The sequence below is a fragment of the Hippocampus guttulatus genome, chromosome 2 (assembly GCF_054856545.1).
Source record: "Hippocampus guttulatus isolate MCC_2025c chromosome 2, RoL_Hgut_1.0, whole genome shotgun sequence".
Taxonomy (NCBI): Eukaryota; Metazoa; Chordata; class Actinopteri; order Syngnathiformes; family Syngnathidae; genus Hippocampus; species Hippocampus guttulatus.
The window spans coordinates 22800609-22823940 of NC_141262.1; the positions used below are offsets into that span (position 1 = coordinate 22800609).

Genomic DNA, 23332 nt, shown 5'->3' on the forward strand with positions numbered 1-23332 from the left:
GGTGACGGCGGGCATCCCCACGCCATAAAAGGAGCGGCGGGCTTTCCTCACTGCGGCAGTGCATCTCACACCCGCTGCAGTCACATCCACTCAGTGTGTGTGTGTGTGGTGTTGCTTCCATGGCGACACCTGTTGGAACGAAAATCCGCATGTTGGGTATAAACAACAACTGATTCTGACAAACACACAACATTCAGTTTTGCCGCAGAGGATGGGATGTGGTTTCCATGGCGACAGGAGGACATTCACACAAGTTGAAAAAAATCAAAGATGCCAACGTGCTCGGCAGCGCACCCTAGTGGCCGGTGTTTCAATGGCAACCAATCTCAGCCCTGGGGTGTGTTTATCATGGCATCCAATGATCAACATTGGGCCTGCTTTGGATCGGTATGCGCCGTGATATCAGCAAGGTCGCCTGACGCAGACAAACACATGTACGCGGCCTCCAACCGGCGCAAGGTCTCTGCAGCCGTCAGACTTTAAAAGACGAGCCGCTCGGCCTTTGTCTTCATTTCCTCGCCATGGTGGCCTATGTTTTTCCCATGAGCGTCTCGCCGCTCCTCACAGTCCTCCTCGTCCTCGCCGCGCTTGCCATCCTGACGGCGCTTGGTCAGCGCTCCAGCGGGATGCCCGGCCTGCCCCGACTGCCCGTAGTGGGCAGTCTGCCTTGGATGACGGGGAGCACACCCCCACACCTGCTCTTCATGAAGTTTGGCCGAAAGTGAGACCTTGAACTCGTGGACCGGCACGGACTCAAGCGGCTCACTGAAGCTTGCGCATGTGTACCAGGTACGGGCCGTTGTTCGAGCTCTACCTGGGGCCGCATCGCACCGTGGTGGTCAACGACCACGACCGTGCCAGAGAAGTTTTGCTGCAGCGAGGGAGAGACTTCACCGGGCGACCCAGCATGGTGACGATCCGTGAAGCCGTCGAGGGCGCCCTTTTTTTTGTGCCACACGTCAACTGTCGTTACGTCCGGCAGGTGACCACCGATCTGCTGACCCGTGGCGGGAAAGACATTGCCTTCTCGGACTACTCGCCGCTGTGGAAACTGCATCGCCGCCTGGTGCACTCTTCCTTCGCTCTGTTCGGAGAAGGAAGCAGCCGCCTGCAGGATATCGGTAGGGTCGAGTGGAACCTCGGATCACGAATGCACCTGTTCATGAGCAAAATTTTCTGACAAATATTGCTTTGGTTGCGTAACTGAGAACAGAGTAAGTCTTTTTCCGTTCATTTTAATGATGAAAATATGTTTCGGAACAAGTTAAGTTTGTGATCTGAGGTTCCACGGGCCTCCTGGCTTACGGCGATCACGTTTTGTCAGTTCTGTCCGAGGTGGACGGTTTGTGCGCAGAGCTGCTGTCCGGCGATGGGCGGGGCTTCGACCCGTCACTCGCAGTAACCACGGCCGTCACCAACGTGGTGTGCACGCTGGTGTTCGGCACCACCTACAAACATGGCGACGGAGAGCTGCAGGAGGTGATGCGCTACAACGACGGCATTGTGCAGACCATCACCAGGGGAGGACTCGTCGACATCTTCTCCTGGATGAAGGTACAAGACTACCCATTGGCGTAACTGCCCCCCACCTCACAAGCTTCTGCTGCTACTCAGGTGTTCCCCAACGAGTCGCTAAGCAAGCTACGGGCGTGCATCCGCGTACGAGACCGCCTCCTCACACAAAAACTGCACGAACACAAGGTGAAAGATGCGAGGAGAAGGCGTCGGCTTCTCCTAGGTGGCGACTGAGCAAAGTCTCGCCTCCAGGCGACGCTGAGCGAAGGTGACCCGCGAGATCTCCTGGATGCCTTGTTGAAGGGTCAAGGGTCACCCGGGCCCGACGGGACGGTCATCACAGACGACCATGTGCTGATGACAGCGGCGGAGGCCTTCGGCGCCGGCGTGGAGACGACATCCACCACGCTGCTTTGGGTCCTGGCCTATCTACTGCACCATCCCGAGGTGCGGGCTTACGCGCATTTTCAGTCAGACGTCACATTTGATGACTGAAGATGCGAGGCACCTCCTGCAGGTCCAGGAAAAAGCACAGAGGGAACTCGATGAGGAAGTGGGCGAACGAGCTGTGCGTGCGGCGGACCGCGGGAGGCTCCCGTATCTGGATAGCATCATCAACGAGGGGATGCGGATCCGGCCGGTGAGCCCGGTGCTGATCCCGCACATCGCCATGTCGGACAGCAGGTACACCGAACAATCACGGGCGCAGTGTGCACGTGTGGGCTAACATCAGTTTCTCACCACAGCATCGGAGGTCACGCCATTCGCCGTGGGACTCGCGTGTTGGTCAACATGTGGGCCATCCATCACGACCCCGACCACTGGGACCAACCGGATCTGTTCAGGCCAGGTAACCCGGCCCAGCCCGCCAAAAAGGGGATCAAAAAGTGAACCTAAAAAGTTGTCATAACATTTTTCCAGATCGCTTCCTTGACGACCAGGGTCAGCGAGTCACACCCTCCTGCTTCCTGCCGTTTGGGGCGGGGCCTCGCATCTGTGTGGGCGAATCGCTCGCTAGGATGGAGCTCTTCCTTTTCTTGTCCTCCATGCTCCAGCGAATGAGCTTTATGCTGCCGGGGGGGGCTACTCCTCCCAACCTGCGGGGTCGTCTCGGCGTAGTATTGCAGCCACTGCCTTATATGGTTGCCGTCAGGCCAAGGGCGGGGTGGGAAGTTAGCACTCACGTTAACTAACCAATTGCTTCTGAAAATGTCATCTTTTTTTTTCCATTCATGATCCGAAATGACAGTGCTTCAATAAACAATTGTACACGTGATCCGTTTATTTAGCACAGCTCACACACCAAAACACATATTCAAGATCATCGGAATGAGAAGACTTGGCCTCATTAGCGCCTCATCACGACACAAACAGGAAGTAGCGACGAGCAGAGAAAAACTAAACCCGTCGATGGGTAAAAGTTGTAATCCTGACGCAAGTAATGTACTGCAATTTAGAAGCCACCTCCCCTACAACCACACTCCAACACATCAGTTTTAATGGCTTTACAAAAATTAGGTGCCTCTTTTCAACCTCTTACTTGCAACCATGATTTTTTTTTTTTTTTTAAGGTGACAAACTTTGGGCGCTACTGGTGATTAGCGCTGAGCTCCTAGGTAGTTAGCATCTGGCAAGCACTGTGTTGACGTACTTATATTCAACTTGGGTGTTGTGACTACAGTCAAAAGCGACAAAAGGAGAAAGAAGAAGAGAGCTACAAACTTGGCTAGCTGTAGTAACAGTAATCCACCACAGAGGGTGCTCTGCAGCTGCAGTCCCTCAGCTAAAGAAGAAAAGCACCACATCTAGCACACAAATGAGGGATGGAGTGGAGCCTCATCTTCCACTCACCTGTCTGTCAAGTCAACGGTACAACATGAAGTGTCCATTTCCAATAAGTAAGAGTTCATGTCAAATCAGGAAGTGTCAAAGTCCGTTGAGGAAGTGTGCATGACCAATCAGAAGTTGTATATGACCTATCAGGAAGTGTACATTTCCAATCAGGAAGTGTAGAGGTACAATCCGGAGTTCAAACAGAAAGTGTCCATGAGCGTGCGTCTGGAGTATGCGTTGACATTCAACAGGAAGTATCCGTGTCCTATCAGGAAGTGCGAGTCCAGATTCCTAAGTGTACATGTCAAACAGGATGTGTCAACCTTGAAAATGTCCATGTCCCTTCTGGAAGTGTACAAGTCCAGTTGGAAGTGTACTTGTTCAACACCGCAAAAGCCCATGTCCAATTAGGACGCATCCATGTCACATAGAACATCTCCACATCCAAACATACCAATTAGGATATGTACGTAAAAGCCCAAATGGAAATACACAGGTCCAATCAGAACGCATCTGTGTCAAACACGACGCCCCTCTGTCCAATCAGGAAGTTGCCGTGTCAATCAGGTGATGTCCAATGTCCATGACCGATCAGGACATGTCCATATCAAAGAGGAAGTGTCTACTCCTCAAAAGGGAAGTGTCTACATTTGAAATGAAAATGGATGGCTGGAGCGTTCCGTCTATTGGGAGCTCAAGGCAGGCCTGTCAATCATCTGCAGTGACGACCGCATCTGTCCATCACGCCGTCTCCATGACGATCACAACATCGCCCGCCTCCTCGCGGGGGTGGCAAGGTGTGGCGGCGCACTTGGAGGGACAGTCCACGCTGTCGTGTAGATGAGATTTCTTTCCGTCACTGCCGCTCTCTGGCTCGGCATCCTCCTCCTGCGCCTCCTGGCCCTGGACACGGCAGCGGCACACCTCGATGCCCGAGTCGCCGGTCAGTCTTCGGTGACGGTACTGGCTCTCGTCGGCGTCCACGTCGTCTTCGTTTGCCTCCTCCTCCGGCTCTGCTGGAAAGACATCCACGCACGGCGAGAAGAGCGTCTGCTTGGGTGGGGCCTGAGCGGGCCGGGTCGGTAGTGGTGCGTCCAGGAGGAAAGAGGTGGAGGGAGGGGCCAGGGCAGAGAGGGCCGTGCACTCGCTGGACCCAGCCGACCCCGACTTCTCGGGGGCGGAATCCGGGTCCACGAGTGGAGTTGGGACGAGGTTAGCGGGAGGACTGCTGGGCAGCGGCGAGCTGGTTTTTGAGGCAGTGGCCGTGTCGGCGAGGGCAGGTGTGGTGTCGGGGCCGGGGGAGAGAGGAGCCTGTGGGGGGGTTTCTATGGCGACATCGAAGGGGAGGGCCGCCACCTCGCTGGGCGTGGAGGCGTGACTTGTGTCAGTTTCATAAGTCAGGGGTGCAGAGGGGGAGGAGCTACACAGAGAGGAGGGGCAGCAGGAGTCACAGGAGCAGCTGGAGCTGCAGGAAAGACAAATAGCAGGTCTGTTGTTTTAAGCCGTCCTCTTCGGTTACTCGGTAATGCAGTACGGTGGATCCGGATGCCTTTTTATGCCACAACAAAACAATACACTCCCTGTGCGGCTATCTGTGTTATGATGGATATTTCTTGGAAATCCACTCGGACAGAACAAAAATGACAAAAGAAACAGCAGCAACAACATATGACATATGTTGGATTTTATCGACATGTGGAAGCCAGAGCGACAAGAAGCAAATAGGCAGCGGTGGGTAGCCACAACCTGTACTCAAATGGCAGTCCTCATATTTTAGCATAACAGGACTCAAGTAAGTGTAAGATGTAATCCTCCAAATAATAAGTATTCAGCAAAAACAACTGGAGTACTACCGTAATTTCTGGCTTTTTTTTTTTTAATCAAACCATGAACGTCAATTAGAAACAAATATAAAATGGGATGTGCAAAGTCACTTTAAATGGAACGCAAATAAAGGTAATCTTTATCAATGAAGTCAAATTCTGCCACAAGTAGCGATTGGCAAGTACCAATACAAGGTTTTGTTATTGGGCCGATATGGCCTTATTTGAAGGTATCGGGTACTCATGGAGGTTGCCAATACCAGCCACCAATACTTCAGGCAAAAAAATAAAATCTGACATTGAATAAGTCCTCCAATGCAGTCAGTCGCCTTTGCTCTATTATGTCAGACACATTGGCAAATCATCACCTGCGTCAGAAATAAAGCTCTTCATTCACAAAAAAGGTATCGGAATTTTCTATATCAAAAGTACTTCAGGTATTGATATGGTCATTGGTATCTGTCTTAAATGAGCTTTGTTGACACTCATGAAATGGCACAATAGTCTCTTCAGCCAGAGATTACATAGCCATTCTTTTTTCTGTCGTTTTACTTTGAAAATGTTGCTTCTGTGTGAGGGTACTGAGATCTTCTGTGTTGTCATGTGACTGCTGTGCACCATTCGATTGGTGGAGCGGAGACAAAGCTCACGGCTACGCACCTGTTGTCTGAGCTGAGAGAGGAGGGGCCGTCGCTGAGCGGGCGGTGCAGCAGCGGGTCGTGCTGCATGAGCAGGTGGGGGTCGGCAGTGCGGGGGGGTTGCGGGTAGCGCGGTGCCGTAAAAACTGAGTTGTAGGGGGGCGGCGGCGTGGAGGGCTGCGCCGCCACCTCCTCGTACGACGGCAGCTTGAGCGATGCCAGGAAACCTGCACGCAGGTCACACACACGTCAACATCCGCAGCGGAGGTGCATCTCCTCCTTCTGAGGCGCACGAGATGCAAACGACTTACTGAGGTCCAACATGGAGGATGGGTAGGAGGCGGTACCCCGGTAGGCCAGCAGGCTGATCTCTCGCTGGCGCCGCTGCTGCTGCTGCGCTTGCACTTTGGCTCGCCGGTGACGGTACGCGCAACAGCAGCTGAACATGATGAGGGCCGTCCACAGGAGCCAGAACCCTGAACGTGACATCATCATCACAAGATAGGTACACAGTCCCTCCATAGGCCACTAGTGCAAAGGGAGTGATTCAGAAAACTCACACCACAGCTCGTAGTAGTACGTGCAGCAGCCTGTCTCACCGCAGCAGTGTCCTGTCTCGCACAGGTAGCCGCCATTAGCGTTGGTGCCAGGGCAGTAGCGCGGTCTCCCCAGCAGGGGCAGGCTGCCACCAGAGTGGTACTCCATCGCACCCCTGCTGCGCCCACTTCCCTAGTCCCGCGCCACCGTTAGCTGCTTGCGCTAACCACCTGCTAGCCACTGAACTTGCTGGCTGATCCTTGTCGTTCCATGATTATTACTACAAGTCAATTCTGACCCTACGATCCCAGCACTCAGCTATCTTATTGCCGGTAACTGTGAGGAGAATTGTCTTGAGTTGTCAGCTTGTTAGCGTTTTGACAACACAGAGGTCACAAGTTACGCTAACAGGCAAAATCCTTCAAGCGCCATACAGGGGGACACGACTGCTGGAGACAAGATGACAGCCCAGAGGAGATCCCACCTGCAGAGACACAAGACATACGATGCTCAGAAAAAGTATTTGCCATATTTTTTCCATAGCTCTCACGTCTTTGTTTCCTTTTACAGGTGAACTAATTTCGACCTTCTCTACACCTTTGAATGTACATGACTGTTGAACGTTTCAGTACGTTTTGCACATTTGTGATCATTGGTAGTGTCATCTCTGTCTCATGATGTCAAATTGTAAGCATGATGAATATTCAGAAGAGTGTTTGAAATTACATTTGTGAGTAAATTGAGACAAGACATCATCATTATTTCGAGATATATCTTTGGGATGTTGCTAAAGGTGTGACATTTTCTTTCCAGTCTACGATATGTGCCTTGGCTCAGTAAAGGTTAGAAAATTGTAGTGCTCCTCCTTCTAGCTTCTTTGTAGCTATTTTAGTAGCATACTTTCCGTGTTAATTTTGCCTCTGGCGGTCACGTGTTCGTTTGCTACAGTTGCCATGACAACTGAAGGCGCAAAAACTCACTAGCGCCCCCTGACCTTCGAAGAAGTCATGACAGGAGGCAGCTCGCAGCTTTATCGCGTTCACACTCGACTCAGTGCAACAACAACCAAGACATGATGGCGTGTGGTCGATGAACGCTACATCCAAACAAACACACGTTGTGCCCACATATAAGACAAACAAGACGCGTACCGCTCCATCCGTCCTCGCTGTGGGCTTCTGGTTCGGTGTGTCGGTACCGCCGGGGCCTCCTCGCTCTGCCTGGAGCCTTCCCCGCCTCCTCGGTGAGACCCTCCGCCAGCCCCGCCGCCATCAGCTCCGGTCGCACGTAGACTCGCTGTACTGCGCCGCTTACGTCCGGCGCACTTTCGAAACAAAAGCTCTCTCTGCGGACTTTTTGAACGCGATGATCCGAGGATAAAAAAGCTGCGTCTCTTTTGCGGTATTTGACTTTTAGGATTATGTTTGATGAAGATGAATGAGCAAACATGACACCACACAACGGTACGACAATATGAACATTTCTTCCAGCAAAAGCACTTATTTTGAAAAGTAGAAAGCTCAGTATCATCACTTGGACTTGACATTGTTCAACATGTTTTGTTGTAAACAGCGGCGAAAAACAGCAAGCGGAGTAATAGTATCTGATGTATTATTTCATTCAAAACGTAGAGGATTTTGATCGGGTTATTTATTTTATATTGTCATCATGACTAATTGCTGTTGATTTCACCCGCTGGAGGAATCGCTGGACTCTGATTGGCTTATGAGGCAGGCTCCTGGCCAATTACAGTGCATCATGCGCGGAAGGCCTCTTCCCTTAGCAACAAGGCAAAGAAAGCAGTGCACAATCTTGCACCCATTTCCGGCTTACTAGGACTGAACGATGTTGAAAAATAAACTAATTGGGAGCCCCCCCCCCCCCAAATTGTGGTTGCAATTTAATATACGATTGTTTCTTCAAGGTCCTCTTCCCATGTGTGTGCTTTTTTGAACAAACACAAGCAATAAATTAATCAATTTCACAATCAGTGTTAGATTTATTTGAATTGAATCCATCCATCTCTTTTCTGATCTGCTTTTCCTCACAAGGGTCACGGGGCATGCTGGAGCCTATGCAAGCTGTCTTGGGCCAGTAGGCCGCGTACACCCTGAACTGGTTGCCAGCCAATCGCAGGGCACACATAGACAAACGACCATTCGTGCTCACACTCACGCCTTGGGACAATTTAGAGTGTTCCATTAACCTGTGTGATTTAATTTCCGTGATTATTCCCGGGGAACTGTTACAAGACAGAAAGTACGCAACTCATGGCTGTCACTCAGCCACTCGCGCGTATGCAAGCACACTCACACACACACACACACGCACACTACAGTAGCTGTATTTTAGAAATATGAGTACTAAAATAACGTTTGCCACTTCTAATTTGATGAAAAAAAACCTTGTACTTCTATTTCTCTTTCAATATTTACCACCACGGCAACAGTGTTACATACGTTGGTAGGTGTAAATTAATACTCGTACAAACATTACAAGAATACAAAGCTTGTAAGCACCTAAAATGGAGGTGCCTCGACACTCCTCGCTCCTTTTTAACACATCCAATATGGCGGCAATGTCGACGTATATTTTGAAGTCGCACCTAGATAAAGTACGAGTGTCTATGATTGAGCCAACCCTTGCCCGGTGCATGTTTAGCGGTTCCAACTTTCTTTTCTTCCTCTTACTTCCTCTTTGCAGCCTTTTATAACAAAGAACGCAGCAGAAAGGACTGGACAGGTGAGATAACGTTTCACTAACACATCAATGTGACGTCAATAGAGTGCTGGACAAGCGGTTCGTGTTACTGTCAGTGGTGGATAGAGTAACCAAGTACAGTACATTTACTTGAGTAATGTGCTGCACCAGGCTCCCTCCTCTTTATCACTACTCTCATTAGAACTGAAGTTTACGGATCTTAGTTAAACGTGTATTGGAGTGAAAAAGTACAATGTAAAAATAGTTAAAAGATGTAAAAATAGTTGCAAGAAATCAATATTGAGTCGCTGATGGTCGTGTATGTGAATGGTTGTTTGTCTCAGTACGTGCCCTGCGACTGACTGCCGATCAGTTCAGGTGTAGTCCGCCTGAAGTCAGCTGGGATAGGTTCCAGCGACTCCCTGCGACCCTGTTCAGGATAAGCGGTGTTGGAAATAAATGGATGAAGTCAATCCTGATAGATTTGATTTCTCAAGCTCATTTGATATGTTTCGCCAGAGAAGGTTCTCTAATTTGACGGGAGCTTGTTCTTTTGTGTTATGGATTTATGTAAGAATGCTTATTGTGAAAGGCAGTGTTATGTGGCGACTTACTACACTGCTCCACTTGTTAAGCGTTTTGTCATGAGACGAGTGGGCCATCGCCTTACTCGGTCAGTCAGTGCACACAGTGAGACTTCACAATTCCTGGCATAACTCTCCTCCTTGCCTGCAGAACATTAGCTCCACAGACAAAGATGTCCTCCTCAGCCTCCACTGCACCATCCGTCCTCCTCAACAATGGGGTTAGGATGCCCCTTTTGGGTTTGGGCATGTACAAATTGTGGGGTTGGGAGGACGTGCTCCAAGCTGTGGACGCGTCCCTGGCTGCGGGCTACCGGGCCTTCGATAGCGCCGCCGTGTACGGGAATGAAGCCGACCTGGGTCGCGCCCTCAAAAGTCTCCTGCCAAAATACGACCTGACCAGAGAGGATGTATTCATCACCAGGTGTGTTTGAGTGTGTGTGTGTGTGTTGCAAACAAGTGTTCACACGCTCTTATAATTGGAAATGTTAATGTGTTCCAATCACATTCAAACTCATGTTCAATGGGAGTCAGCACACACTTGCCACCATTTAAAGTGCCTCTGATAACCTCAAATAAAGTTCAGATGTTCCGGTAGGCTTTTCTCGACATTTTTTGTGGTCACATGTCACAGCACAAGACCCGCTGCTATTCTAGAAAAAAATGAAAATGTTCTGATTGACAACACCTGAAACAAGTCAGCTTCACACCTTTTGTATTTGTTCTTTAGCAGCAGACAAGCTGGAGTCACTTCTTGTGCAATTTAACCAACAGTTGCAATTCACTTAACTTATTTACAAAACAATGCAATACCAGTTATTGATCATTCATCATGAGTAGGCTACAAAAGTATTTCGAAGGCATAAAGTAATTACGGGCAGCCTGGTGGGCGAGTGGTTAGCGCGTCGACCTCACAGTTGTTCGTCTCTGTGTGGCCTGCGATTGGCTGGCAACCAGTTCAGGGTGTCCCCCCGGCAACTGCCTGAAAACGGCTGGGATAGGCTTCAGCATGCCCCGCGACCCTTCTGAGGATAAAACGGATCAGAAAATGGATGGAGCGATCGAGTAATCGCAGCATTATTTATCTGGCTTCCATTTGTTTATTTCCCATGATATGAACCGCGGGGTGTGTAGACTTGATATCCGCTCGAAGTTAAGGAGTTGATTCTGCAAGTCTCCATTTGCCAGTTTCAAGAGTCTTATTTTGGTTTTTGACAAAAGTATCTGAGTATGAGTAGTTTGAATACCTCAAAGTCCCACCGGACTGGCAAATGTTGATGACGCATTCTTTTCTGCTCCCTGCAGTAAACTGGGCCCCAAAGATCAAGGCGAGGGGGCTATGGAAGGAGCCCTCCACAGCCTGTCCAACCTTGGGATGGATTACATCGACCTCTACCTGATCCACTGGCCCGGGACTCGCGGCCTGGATGTGACTGACCAGCGCAACCCAGGCACGTATAAATGGATTTGTGTTAGACTTTCTCTTCAGTTCTTCTCAAGACGTGGCGCTAATGAAGGTGGTGCCAGCAGGCAACAGAGCTCAGAGTTGGGCCGCGCTGGAGGAGCTGCACGCCCGAGGGAAACTCAAGGCCATCGGCGTGTCCAACTACACGCCGTCACACATGAGAGAGCTCATGGGCAGCTGTAAGGTCCGGCCCACGGTGCTGCAGGTATGGTGAAGGACGTCCGTTGTCTATCTTGCCCACCGCATTTGTGTCTTGACATTGACGCCCCCCCCCCCCCCCTCCTTCAGGTGGAGTTCCACCCACTTGAATGCCAGGTTGAGTTGAGGCGCGTGTGCCAGGAGTTCGGCGTGTGCTTCCAGGCTTACAGTTCCCTGGGGAGGGGGGAACTCCTTACAGAACTGCAAGTGCTCCAAGTGGCAGAGTCCTGCCAGCGCACGCCTGCTCAGGTGAACGGCTCATTTGCAAACATGGCTTTTCTTTATTGAGAAAAACACACACACACACACACACACACACACACACACACACACACACACACAAAAAACCCCACTAACATTTAAACCTCTCCCAAAAAGGTAGGGGAATTTGGCTTTTTGGTGACATTTCAGGATGAACCCAAAAATTGCACTACAACCTAGCTCACTAGTGACGGGACATTGTGATTTCCTTCGAACGTGATCACATACCTTCGTCGTGGCCAACATGAAAATACAGCAATAAAAAAATACAAAGGCTGAGGTTTTAATCTTAAAAAAAAATCACATTTACTGTACTAAGGATAAATACAACTGAACTGCAAAAAAATTCAACTACTGCTACAAGCGTCATTTTAATGTGTTTGTATTTCATGTGGGCGGCCCGGTGGTCCAGTGGTTAGCACGTCGACCTCACAGTGCAGAGGTTCAATTCCAGCTCCGGCCTCCCTGCGTGGAGTTTGCATGTTCTCCCGGGCCTGCGTGGGTTTTCTCCGGGTGCTCCGGTTTCCTCCCACATTCCAAAAACATGCTGATTGAACCCTCTAAATTGTCCCTTGGTGTGGGTGTGAGCGTGGATGGTTGTTTGTCTCTGTGTGCCCTGCGATTGGCTGGCAACCGGTTCAGAGTGTCCCCCGCCTACTGCCCGAAGACGGCTGGGATAGGCTCCAGCACCCCCCGCGACCCTTGTGAGGATAAAGCGAATCGGAAAATGGATAGATGGATGGAGGGACAGTGGTCACCACAGTGGACAGCTTCGCATGTTATCAGGTTATCGTTATTGCTGCACGGAAGGGTTAATAATATATAATTAAAGGTAACTTCAGCCAATGTGTTATTTCAGAAGTGTGTATGTAACTGGTAGCCCTTCACAATTACAGTATCACTAGCCAAGAAGTTGCTCTCCCTTTAAAAAAAAGAAGTTGCTGACCCCAGTTTTTGATGTGTTTTCTGTTCCTTTTCCGTTCCATTCAGGTGCTGCTGCGCTGGGCGGTGCAGCAGGATGTCCCCGTGCTCCCCAAGTCGTCCAACCCGCAGCGGATTCGGGAGAACTGCAGGATTTTTGACTTCACGCTGAGCGACGGCGACATGGGCAAACTGTCGGCTTTGGATCGAGGACAGAGGTTCTGCTGGGATCCCTCCCAAGTAGTTTGATGGCAACTGCCAGTGACGGGTTCACAGTGGGGACTTAACTCACCCTTGTAACAGCAACACTGTCACATCACAATTATAATCAGAAGCCATCGATACTATACCAAAAGGCAGTATTAACGACGCGCAGCTCTGCCTTGTGCATCATCTGAAATGACAAAAAAAAAAAAAAACATAAAACCTTTGAATGAAATACAGAATACTCACCTGAGATGCTGAAGATCAAACGTATGTGCATGTCGCCACAGATTTGCTCGACCAACTTGCCTGGAACAAGTTTTACTCCGACCAACCAATCAGGGGACAGGAAAATGATGATGTCATCAGAGCCAGGAAATGAATTTGAACTGAAATATGATTGATGCAAGAAACTGCCCCCGAGGCCCAAGTTAGGTGGGCCAGCATTTTCTGCTAGTGATGTGAAGGCCCGGTGCAGATTAGATTGGTCCCGGAAACGTGCAAAGGCTGAACTCTGATTGGACAACAGCAGCACTGCAATCGAGGAAAATAAAGACACTTCAGACGAAATGAACACAATTTCTTGGAACAAATATTTGAATTGAGGTTGTGAATGTTCAGGCTCATGTATGAAGCTCTTATATAAGCAAAAAAGTCACTTTTTTTTTTGTCCTAAGTGTCGTTTATTCAGGACAGCATCTACAATAAGAAGTTTCACAGCTGTAGAGAAAATGCATGTACAAATCTCCCCCTCCCAAAAAAAGCACAATTCAAATATTCTCCACATAGATTCAAGTAATACCGATTCAAAACTGCACGTGCCCAAGTTTCTTCCATTTTTTTTTTTTAAGTGTGGCTTGGGCATCATCATGCGTTGAAGTTTAAGGCGGTACCGCGCAGCGTCGCGTTCACAAGTTGAAGGCATTTGACAAGATTCAGTTGATGATGTTCGGCAGCGTGCGCGCACGCTTAACGCAGGTCCACAGGGTTGCCCTGACAGCAGTTCTTTCAACACTTGTTTTCCCGAAACATTTCATACTTAATGGTTGCATCACTCCTTAATAAAAAAATTATGATAATCATAAATGAACATTTAAAAACCAGAACTCTTAACAAGGTTTTGGAGGGGTTAGATATCATTTTCAGTCTATTCATAATCACACAACTGGGATGATAATATTGAATTAAACACGTGGTTGAACGTCCAAAAAATAATCATGATAATAATAATAAAGTGGGCAGTTAGATTGTCTGAATTTCCATTTGGAGAATCTACAATAAAAGCATCCAAAGCGCACCGATTATCATATTTTAATGATGACAGAGAGGTCAAGCTCAATTTTCAAGTGGCCGTAACAACAAACAAACAAAAAAAAAAAACGCGTATCGATCCAGTGTTAAGCCACGTGAAGAGCATACATACGACATACGACGATGCGAGCCAAAATGGGAGCGCGTCCCCGCCAACACTTCAAAGTCACGCGCAACCGCATTCCAGTGACACCAAACGCGACGTCATGGAAGGCAAACACATTGTGAAACAGGACATGACGACACCACGAGACGCTCCGATCGCCGCCACGCCACGAGAATATTTACACCGTTAGAAATCTTTTTAAAACATCTCCTATGAATTTGTGCTTTCAAAAGTCACTTCCTCTCCGTAACCCTGACATTTGACCAAAGATTGGATTGAGATTGTCTGTGTACAAGATTGTTCTTTCCTCGACTGATTTTCGCACGGCAGCGGGCAAAGAGCGGCAGGCCGCTGGCATGGCCTTTGCTGGAATGACCAAAAAAAAGCTTTTGCACGGCGCCGGAGGACGCAGATTGTTGAGTCACGTCAGCACAAAAGGGTACGAGTTGGACCGGCTCGATTTCAGGTCCGCTGTCTGGAACGCTTGTTTGTTTTTCACCAACCCGTCTACAGTATGTTTGCATAGTGTTGGCGCGAGACGAGCGAGTCCCGTGGGAAGGACCACGTGCGTTAAATACACCGGTTGCCCGGTTTACAACAATAGATCGCCAAAAATTGGATTTAAAGTAGTTGAAGAAAAGACACCTGAGTCCGCATCTCTGCGTCTCTTCAATGAATCCAGACCAAATGTCCAGCGGAGGAGAACGCCACCCCGCCCCCCAGCCCTCTCATCCTATCCGCAGTCTCAGTCAGAGGCTACTCAGTACGATTAGCATGGTTGTCGTGGTGGTTGTTGTTGTTCTCGCCCTCCGTCTCCTGGTGGCTGAAGAGGTAGCTCCACCAGGTTTTGGAGTGGTGGATGGTCCTGGATGTGCCGCCGTCGCTCTTGAACTTCAACTCCTGCACCCAGAAAGTTGCACAACAAGTTAAAAGTGCATCATTTCTCTGCGATATTCCATGAGGGGTTGAAGTCAACAACTGGATGTTTTCCTCTCAGAATCCAAAATCAGACTCACTAAAATGTGAGTGGGTGTCCCCCGCCGACTGCCCGAAGACAGCTAGGATAGGCTCCAGCACCCCCCGTGACCCTTGTGAGGATCAAGCGGATCGGAAAATGGATGGAAGGACGGTGTGCAAAAGAGGAACTGCCGAAGTACAGTTCAGTTGTATTTAACTTTTAAGTACATAACATTTGCATTTAATCTTTAAGAAATGTAATTCTTTGAAAGGCGGAGTCAAGTCAACAAAATTTACAGTAATATGTTCTAAGCGCCCTCACTAGTCTAAACATGGTATTCGGATTAATATAAACATGTCGAGAAGGTCAACTGCGATTGGCTGGCAACCGGTTCAGAGTGTCCCCCGCCTACTGCCCGTAGTTGGCTGGGATAGGCTCCAGCACCCGCCGCGACCCTAGTGAGGATTAAGCGGTTCGGAAAATGGATGGATGGAGAAGGTCAAATGAACTGTAAGGGAAACATGAAGGTGTGAGAGCTCATCCTTTTTCCAAAGCGTTGTATGACTTGAAATTCAAAAATGTCATTTCGATATTAGAAGCTTTTTCCTCTGGAATTTTTTTTTATAAATTCTCTCTCTCTATTTGAGAGGGAAAAAAAAAATTCTGTTGTTGAAAAACACGAGCCCCCAAGCTACAATTTAATGACACCCCCCCCCCCCCCCAACGCTTCTCACCCCTTTGTCCATCAGGCTATCGAACTCGTCGCTCATGCGCCGCAGCTGCCGTCCATACTTTTTCGCAGCCCATAGCACGGGGGGAGCCGACTTGGAGCGGCCCCGGAACGGCGCCCCGTCGGTGGGTGTGCCGACCTCCTCGTCCACCCTGGCCTGGAACTCCTCGTCTCGGGACACTGCCAAAGCGTGGGACTCCGAGTTGAGCCGGATCCGCCCCGACATTGCTAGATGGGGGTACACGAAAGGTCAGAGACGGGCGGAGGCACTGATGGCGCTTCATGAACGCTATCTGCGACAGCCTCGGGTCACTTGGCGGCAACTGATATCTCTTTGGATCAGAACTGGCTTCGGGCAAGGAATTAACAGTCAAAAGGCCTTGATAAATAGTTGAAGTTACATTTCGTCCAGGATTCTAAAATGTTGGGATTTTTCATTATAGTCGTTTCAAATTTCATTTGGACTTTTTTTTTGTGTATGTTAGTTTTAATTAGTTGTAGACATTTTAGTATTGTCAACTCTGCTATCTTTATATTTTTGAGTCATTCTTCCCCACTTTATTGTTGCTTTTGATAAATTATTTTTTGCAGGTGTTCTGAAAGTGAAAAATAATTAACTAAATAACTTCCTGACTATATTGGATTATTTTTGCTACTTTTAGTTAAGAGTTGATACATGCTTCTGAAACAAGTTGTAGCAAATTAACTTTGTCATTCATAATTATTGACATTCATGTGAGGACGTCATGCTAGTGATCGCTCACAAAAATTATCACCAAAGATTCACCATGGCAGGCAACAGATAACGATCAACATGCAACACTTCTGTACGTCTCTGCAAGCGCGTGCATTCGTTCAGACGATCACGTCGACAACATTACAGGGGAAATCACAATGTCCCATCACTGCGGAGCTATTTTCAGTTGGTTTTCTGACTTTGAACATGTGAGTGTTGTGTAAAGCCATCGCAAGGCTCTCTTGAAGTGAAAGACTGCTGCAAAAAGTTAAGAGTAGGTTTCTGGATGATTAAAAAAAACACGTTTTGCTTTGGGCCGACTCTGAATGAACGGGCTTGTCTCCAGGACAAATGACATGAATGAAAACCAGGACAAGCCAGGCAACTAAATAATGTTGAGGGTGTAATAGCGTGTTGGCCCACCTGCCATTGGAAGCTCCGGCAAGGTGAGGCGGAGGCCTTGGCGGAGGCACTGCTCCTGCTCCTTTTCAGCGGCTCCTTGGCCGTCGTCCCCTTCTTCTACCTCCTCAGATGGCTCGGACTCGCTGTCGGATATGCTGAAGTTTGCGGCCATTGTGACATCTGGGGAATAAGCCCAACAAAAAAAAAAAGAGAGAGAGAGAGAGAGAGAATTTGGCTTGGGGTAAGAACGCAGTTGTAAAGTGGCAACAACAACAGCAAGAGTCCCAACAGCTGCTCTCGACCAGCCGGTCCGAAGGTTGTTCTGACAATCAGGAGCACCTCGAAATGTGTCGTTACGCGTTTGATCGACAGAAAACGCGCCCTAAACGCCGACTCGTTCTCTTGGAGTGAACAAAAGAAAGTTGCGACTGGGCGGAAGCTGCCGCGGGCCGATTCGCAAGAAGCCAAACAAGCCCGCGCGAGGTTTTTCCTCACCGGTTTCCTGGTTGGCGAAGAGGCGACTGAGCCCAAAGTTGAAATGTGGCTTTAGCGGCGGCCCTCAATCGAGCAGCTGTCGTCGTCTTGGTCTTGGTTGTCGTCGTCCTTGTTGTTGTTGCGATCTCTCTCCCTTTTTTTCCCACTCTAATTTGTTGGAGCCGCGCGCTCACCCAATGGCCGCGCACTGACGTCACTGTTGCGAGCTCAGACTAGCCTGTGGTTTTTGTTTGTTTGTCGCCGTTTGGTACGGCCCAATTTTGAACATCAAAAGTGACTTTTTAAAATGAGACAAACCCCTCGCATGACGAGGGGAAAAAAGTGTCCGTGTACGTGTTTACTGCGTTTCGAATGTATACCGCGCAGCGCACCAAATGAACAACCATGTCTGTCGTAGTACCAATACTAACCTGTAAGGGGCAGCACGGTCCCACGCGGCAATCAGAATACTGCATGAAATATCAAGAAAAAAAGACTACGACTGTAGTTTAACTACAGTACAGTATGGTATTAACAACCGCACTCTCCTTCACATAAGCATCGAGACAGTAATTCTCTCCTCTTTCATCTATAACTGCTTCAAACAACAACGCGTATGCAGGGCAAGTGGTTATGATTACATGACTGTCCGTGTCTGATGTGTTGTGTTAATATTTTGTTTTATGTTAAGTGTTCTGTAAAGTGCTTTGTTACAGCTGAAGCTGTTGCGAAAGCGCAATATAAATAAATATGTATTGTATTGTAGTAATTGACGTTCTTCACGTGACTCATTTTCAATTAATGTATCTAATTTTATTTCATTAATCTTGAGACCGAACACTAATGTCAGCCATGCTTGCTGACGCACGACTAGTTGGTGGCAACCTCTGAAATGTCTGCCGAATGTCCAGAAAGAATATAAATCGCCATCCATCCTTATTCTCACATCAATTTCTGAATTTTAACCCTTGAAATATATGTTTTAATTTTTTTATTAAAATGACCCATTTAATAATAAATAGTACGCATCTGGGGCTTTGGTGGTTGACAGAATCATATTGGCTATATCAAATTTGATTGCATTGTTTCCATTTTTCATGAGTTGACCTACAACAAGAAATTGAATTTAGAAAATAAAAATAATATCATCCGCCTTGCATGCATTAATTGTCATCAAAAGCATTTTCACTTGCTGACCGATTGGATTTGGTTTTCATTTGCATCATCTCTTGGTGAAATTTGACTCAAAAAGCTTTTCATACTTTTGAGGCCGACTGGAATCGTCTCAGAATAATCTGCTAAAGATGGTTCTCGTGTTCATTTGCATCCCGATGAATAAGACGTTGGTAGAAGCTGTCATATAGTTTTTGATTTGCGCCATATAACTTGATTAATTTCATTCGTCCTGATTTTAAATGTGCATGTTGTATGAACATTGAATGAAATTATCATGAGCAAGATTGCAAACAGAAATTAAAGGGTGGAAGTCAGTGGGAGGACTGACACTCACTCACATTCGGGCAGGTGTTGCGCGAGCCACGAACCCACCACCCAATCTCGCTCCTCTCTCCCACCGTCCGGCCCCTCCCTCTCCTGGCGCAGAAGCACGCTGAAGCGCTGCCTCCACCCTGCGCCATCCTGACGCCTTCCTACGACATCACTCCATTGCTGCAGTGCTACCTGAGTCCCGGGCGCACGGTGCAGGGTCGTCCTATACACCGGGCCGGCTTGGACCGTCTCCTCCTCTTTGCAGCTCACGAAAAGGACCGAACGATACACCGCTGTCACGCCGCCGCAGAGCCTCACCTGCTGGGTGCCGCCCTCACTCGCCAATGCGACCCTCAGCGGCTTGTACGCCCCCCTGTACAAGACCACCAGTCTAACTATAGTTATGAGGGAACTCACCGCCCCCATCGCACAGAGACATGCATAACCGGCCAAGAACCACACACAAAATACACCGGCACTGGGTCTTCCGCGGAGGGGAATGGCGGCACCCTCATTCCTCACCCACTGCCGCGTCCGCGGGATCTCAGAGCTGGTGGGTGTTACAACTGGGAGAGCAGCGGGAAGGGATGCAGTTAGAGTTGTAGGAAGTGGCGCAGTTGTAGGAAGTGAGGCAGTTGGAGTCGTAGGGCGCGGTAGAGCGGTAGTGGTGCCGGAAGGTTCAGGAAATGAAGTCCTGGAAGCGGTCCGTGCAGGCTGCCAGACAACAAGCCCGTCACCTCTGGGACCCCCACTCTCCTGCTCTCTATTGGTGGGGCCTGTCGATAAGGGGGTGGTCTCTGGCTTCGGAGAAGGCGGACACAAGTCCTCCGGGTCCAGATCGATGACGGCTTGACCTTTGAATCGCTGAGGCGAGTGGCACACCTGCAAGGCCAGAGTGGGGCGTGACTTTGAAAGGAACTCACCCGACCTGACATTATTACACATGACGCAAAGTGCAACTTCGGCTCAAACTACGGAAGAACATGTCTTCCCGAAATTGAATGCGGACAGAAATGCATAGCTGTGCAAGGGGTGGAGGCAATCCATCCATCCATCCATTTTCCTATTCGCTTTATCCTCACAATGGTCACGGGGGGTGCTGGAGCCAATCCCAGCCGTCTTCGGGCAGTAGGCGGGGGACACCCTGAACCGGTTGCCAGCCAATCGCAGGGCACACAGAGAAAAACAACCAGCCGCGCGCACACTCACGCCTAGGGACAATTTTGAGTGTTCAATCAGCCTGCCATGCGTGTTTTTGGAATGTGGGAGGAAACCGGAGTACTCGGAGAAAACCCACGCAGGCCCAGGGAGAACATGCAAACCCACAACCTCTGCACTGAGCACTGTGAGGTCAATGCGCTAACCACTGGACTCCCGGGGGTAAATATACAAAATATGACTTTATTTGGCTATGTTGTTGAGAAAAGGTGCAAATTTGGTGGTCTACTTCCTGGAAAAAAAAACGGAATAATTTTAAATTGGGATGGTTGTAAGTAGTGTTGTCCCGATTCGATCATATAATTTTCAATTGATCTGTATTAGCTAATAAAGATTGGGTTCTTTATTTTACACATTTTTAGAGGTTACAAATGAAGCTGTTTTATGCAACGTTACATGCTGTACTACAGCATCAAACCTTTTACGGTACTATAAAAGCCTTCATCCTTTCACACGTTATTTTGATGTGTGGGCTATTGAGTTAGCTTTGTTGCTACAGCAATGTAGCAAGCGCCTCCATTTTTCTATGATGTTATCCTTGTAAATTTACACTCCAGGCGTGATTAATCGACTGACGATCAGCAAAAGTCTAAGAAATGTACAAGGGAAGGGTACAAAGGTAAGGATGTAAAATGTCTCCAGTGGTTTGTTTGGCGCGCGCGACAACTAACCACACTATTAGCATCTCTCCAGATGATCTTGCCGTCGCGCACGTAGAAGTTGAAATCGAAGTCATCCAAGTACATGCGCAGGTACGTCAGGCCGCAGTCACACGACCATGGGTTGGCGGAGAGATACAGGTAGGGCACGTCCTCTTTCGGGTTGAACCAATCATCTGGCAGCGTGCTGATCTGAGGCGGAAACGGAGAAAGCGAAGGTCTCTCGGTTGTCCCTCACGATGATTTCGTCTCTCGTCTCCCACCTGGTTGTTTTCCAGGTAGAGTGTTTTTATGGCAACCAGGGGATGGAGTAAGAGGGGCGGGAGCACCCTGATGCGATTGGATGTCAGGTCTAGAATCTGAAAGGGAGGACGCGTAAGGGACATGCAAACAAAAGCAAAATCATTTTCACATTGTTGTTTGTATGACAAGAAAAAATCTCGGCCAAAGTCGATCAATCACGCTGACACCTGACCTCTAACTTGCTGAGTCCAGCGAACGCGTCGTGGCTCAGAGATTCAATGGTGTTGTTGTCCAGGTAGAGATTTGTCAGGGCGGGGCAGGCGGAGAAGGCCCCGTTGACTAAAGACGTGAGATGATTGGATCCCAGTCGGAGGACGCTGAGGTTCGGCAGAAGCGGCGTGTCGCTTGCCGTCAACTCACCCACCTGAGGGGACAGCGAGGTGGGATTTAGCCCAAGGCGGTCGGGCCTGCGTCACCTGTCGCGCGACTCCCGGTGACCTCGTTGGCCGTCAGGTCCAGCTCGTGCAGCTTGCTGAAAATCTGGAAGGATGCCCAGGACAGGCTGGAGAACTGGTTCCTGGGAAACAAGAGAACCTCACGAGGGAAAGAGATGAAACTGTCAAACAGGAAGCAGGAAGTCTGCGCTCGTCTGCGATGTGTCACTCAAAGGCGACCGTCTGACAATCGGCATCGTGTTTGCACCGAAGTATATATTTCTTGACATTCATGGGACAACGACGGACAGGGAACATGAATACAGTTAAGATTTCGACAACGCCTGAAACAGCGTTTTGTAACCTTTTTTAAGCAAAAAGTGCATATTTCCCATGAGAATCATCTCATGGCAAGGCATCAAATACAAACGTCAAGTAGACTGTACGCATAAGCGCCATGAGAAATGTTCAGGACTGCCGTGGAAAATAATGCAATATGTCACTTGCATCGATAGATGAAAAAAATCTGTACCTTATGCACATAAAATTAAAATTGTGCCTTACTTTACCAGAAGCTACGGCGCAGTTACCTCGATCGTGGGTTCGAGACCCACAGAAACGCCATCAAGAACGGCCGCCGTGCAGTTAAGCCGCACTCGGTGGTCCGTATCCCGGTCACTATGGCAGCCGTCCGCGGCTGTAACCGCCGGGATGCTGACACAGAGGAGGACAGCGAAGAAGAAGAACTTCATGCTGAAGGCGATGTGAAAGCGATGCGAATGAAGAACACTTTATGTATGCCTGGACGTTTGTGTGTGTGTGTTTTGATTGACAGCCGCTCACTCAGGAAGTGTGTCGCCTGATAACATGTCATCCTGATGTGGGAACTGCATGTGAAGTGTGAACTGAAATATTGCGGAGTTGTTACTTTAATATGGAAACGTTTTCTTTTTTACGCTCCGAGTAGGTGATCTATGCAAGTTTCCAGCCACACTGCCCTTTACATGAAATGTTTGAATGACAACGTGAATATGATCATGCATTTAATCATTTTTGAACATTTTTTTTTGTAGAGAGAAAAACACTACCATCAATCCTCATCCAACTTGAATCATATCCAGGCGTCAAATGAAGACTTTCATTTGGACAGACAGGAAATGAGCAAATGAACGAAGATGGTTGTACAAATCCTGGAAATGCAACATGTGGAAAATGTAACCAGCATTTGTCAACTTGGCCTCTTGTTTATTTCGACGCTTTATTCCATGATTAATCATTATTTACTTTTAACGTGTGTCTATAAACTCCAGACTCTAAAGAGGGCCACAATCCACGCATTGCGCATCCACACAAAAAATATATTTCTACGTGTTCCGACTAATTCAATGTTTATCGACTCAGTAAACAAGTTGGTCATTTATTTATGAATCAGGATGTTTGTCACGGAATGTGGTGGTGGAGGACCCCAAAATGCAGGCAAGAGGGAGTAGTTAGCAGGGTGAACTAGACAAAATGCTGAGGAAACTAAATCCAAAACAAAAAAAGTCATGAAAACAAAACAAATCCAAAGCAACAAACAAAAACCATGGCTGAAGTGAAAAACTAACAGCAACAGAAACCATGACTGAGACAATGACCCAACACCGAGTGGTCGTGCCGGGAGTCCTTTTAAACAGACAACTAATGACACAACGACCAACAGGTGTGCAGCCAGCTGCAGGCACAGCCCTACAGTGCCACCTGTTGGTCACACACAGAACAAAGACAATACAGTACTAATGACACAATGACCAACAGGTGTGCAGCTGCAGACGGAGCCCTACAGTGCCACCTGTTGGTCACAAACAGAACCATGACAATGTTGAACATATAAAGTCGCAGAATGCCAACGTTT

At 48.5% G+C, this 23332-nt stretch overlaps 5 protein-coding genes across 9 annotated transcripts; 2 read left to right on the top strand and 3 right to left on the bottom strand.

Moving 5' to 3' along the window:
* The first annotated feature begins 128 nt into the window (after nucleotides 1-128).
* On the top strand, nucleotides 129-2783 carry cyp17a2 (cytochrome P450, family 17, subfamily A, polypeptide 2). Of its 2 annotated transcripts, none has more exons than XM_086103703.1 (9): nucleotides 129-721; nucleotides 790-910; nucleotides 983-1166; nucleotides 1283-1554; nucleotides 1615-1701; nucleotides 1768-1962; nucleotides 2033-2199; nucleotides 2262-2365; nucleotides 2437-2783. In XM_086103703.1, exons 1-9 carry the CDS (start codon nucleotides 522-524, stop codon nucleotides 2706-2708), a joined length of 1602 nt encoding a protein of 533 aa, XP_085959829.1. In that variant the 5' UTR covers nucleotides 129-521; the 3' UTR covers nucleotides 2709-2783. The 2 variants fall into 2 exon arrangements, with proteins under 2 accessions (XP_085959829.1, XP_085959820.1); XM_086103694.1 differs by having other exon boundaries at nucleotides 983-1121; nucleotides 1325-1554.
* Nucleotides 2775-7644, bottom strand: LOC147209003 (uncharacterized). Its single transcript, XM_086103716.1, has 5 exons — nucleotides 7498-7644; nucleotides 6370-6830; nucleotides 6121-6285; nucleotides 5832-6036; nucleotides 2775-4813 (listed from the first exon to the last, which is right to left on the bottom strand). The coding sequence occupies exons 2-5, from the start codon at nucleotides 6512-6514 to the stop codon at nucleotides 4090-4092; spliced, it is 1239 nt and encodes a 412-aa protein (XP_085959842.1). The 5' UTR covers nucleotides 6515-6830; nucleotides 7498-7644; the 3' UTR covers nucleotides 2775-4089.
* Nucleotides 7447-13779, top strand: LOC147209004 (uncharacterized). 2 transcript variants are annotated; one of them, XM_086103753.1, is made up of 6 exons: nucleotides 7447-7589; nucleotides 9782-10054; nucleotides 10936-11081; nucleotides 11161-11300; nucleotides 11384-11542; nucleotides 12545-13779. In XM_086103753.1, exons 2-6 carry the CDS (start codon nucleotides 9804-9806, stop codon nucleotides 12722-12724), a joined length of 876 nt encoding a protein of 291 aa, XP_085959879.1. In that variant the 5' UTR covers nucleotides 7447-7589; nucleotides 9782-9803; the 3' UTR covers nucleotides 12725-13779. The 2 variants fall into 2 exon arrangements, with proteins under 2 accessions (XP_085959879.1, XP_085959872.1); XM_086103746.1 differs by lacking the exon at nucleotides 7447-7589 and adding an exon at nucleotides 8849-9088.
* Nucleotides 13780-13974: 195 nt separating this feature from the next.
* LOC147209005 (uncharacterized) lies at nucleotides 13975-17896 on the bottom strand. The gene is made up of 4 exons (XM_086103767.1): nucleotides 17418-17896; nucleotides 16944-17102; nucleotides 15789-16012; nucleotides 13975-14996 (listed from the first exon to the last, which is right to left on the bottom strand). Exons 2-4 carry the CDS (start codon nucleotides 17092-17094, stop codon nucleotides 14853-14855), a joined length of 519 nt encoding a protein of 172 aa, XP_085959893.1. The 5' UTR covers nucleotides 17095-17102; nucleotides 17418-17896; the 3' UTR covers nucleotides 13975-14852.
* Nucleotides 17897-18187: 291 nt separating this feature from the next.
* Nucleotides 18188-22294, bottom strand: LOC147209006 (uncharacterized). Of its 3 annotated transcripts, XM_086103684.1 has the most exons (7): nucleotides 22029-22294; nucleotides 21503-21598; nucleotides 21237-21428; nucleotides 21025-21120; nucleotides 20774-20953; nucleotides 19407-19766; nucleotides 19074-19257 (listed from the first exon to the last, which is right to left on the bottom strand). In XM_086103684.1, the coding sequence occupies exons 1-7, from the start codon at nucleotides 22188-22190 to the stop codon at nucleotides 19219-19221; spliced, it is 1125 nt and encodes a 374-aa protein (XP_085959810.1). In that variant the 5' UTR covers nucleotides 22191-22294; the 3' UTR covers nucleotides 19074-19218. The 3 variants fall into 3 exon arrangements, with proteins under 3 accessions (XP_085959795.1, XP_085959802.1, XP_085959810.1); XM_086103669.1 differs by having other exon boundaries at nucleotides 18188-19766; XM_086103676.1 differs by lacking the exon at nucleotides 21503-21598 and having other exon boundaries at nucleotides 18188-19766.
* Nucleotides 22295-23332: the final 1038 nt, after the last annotated feature.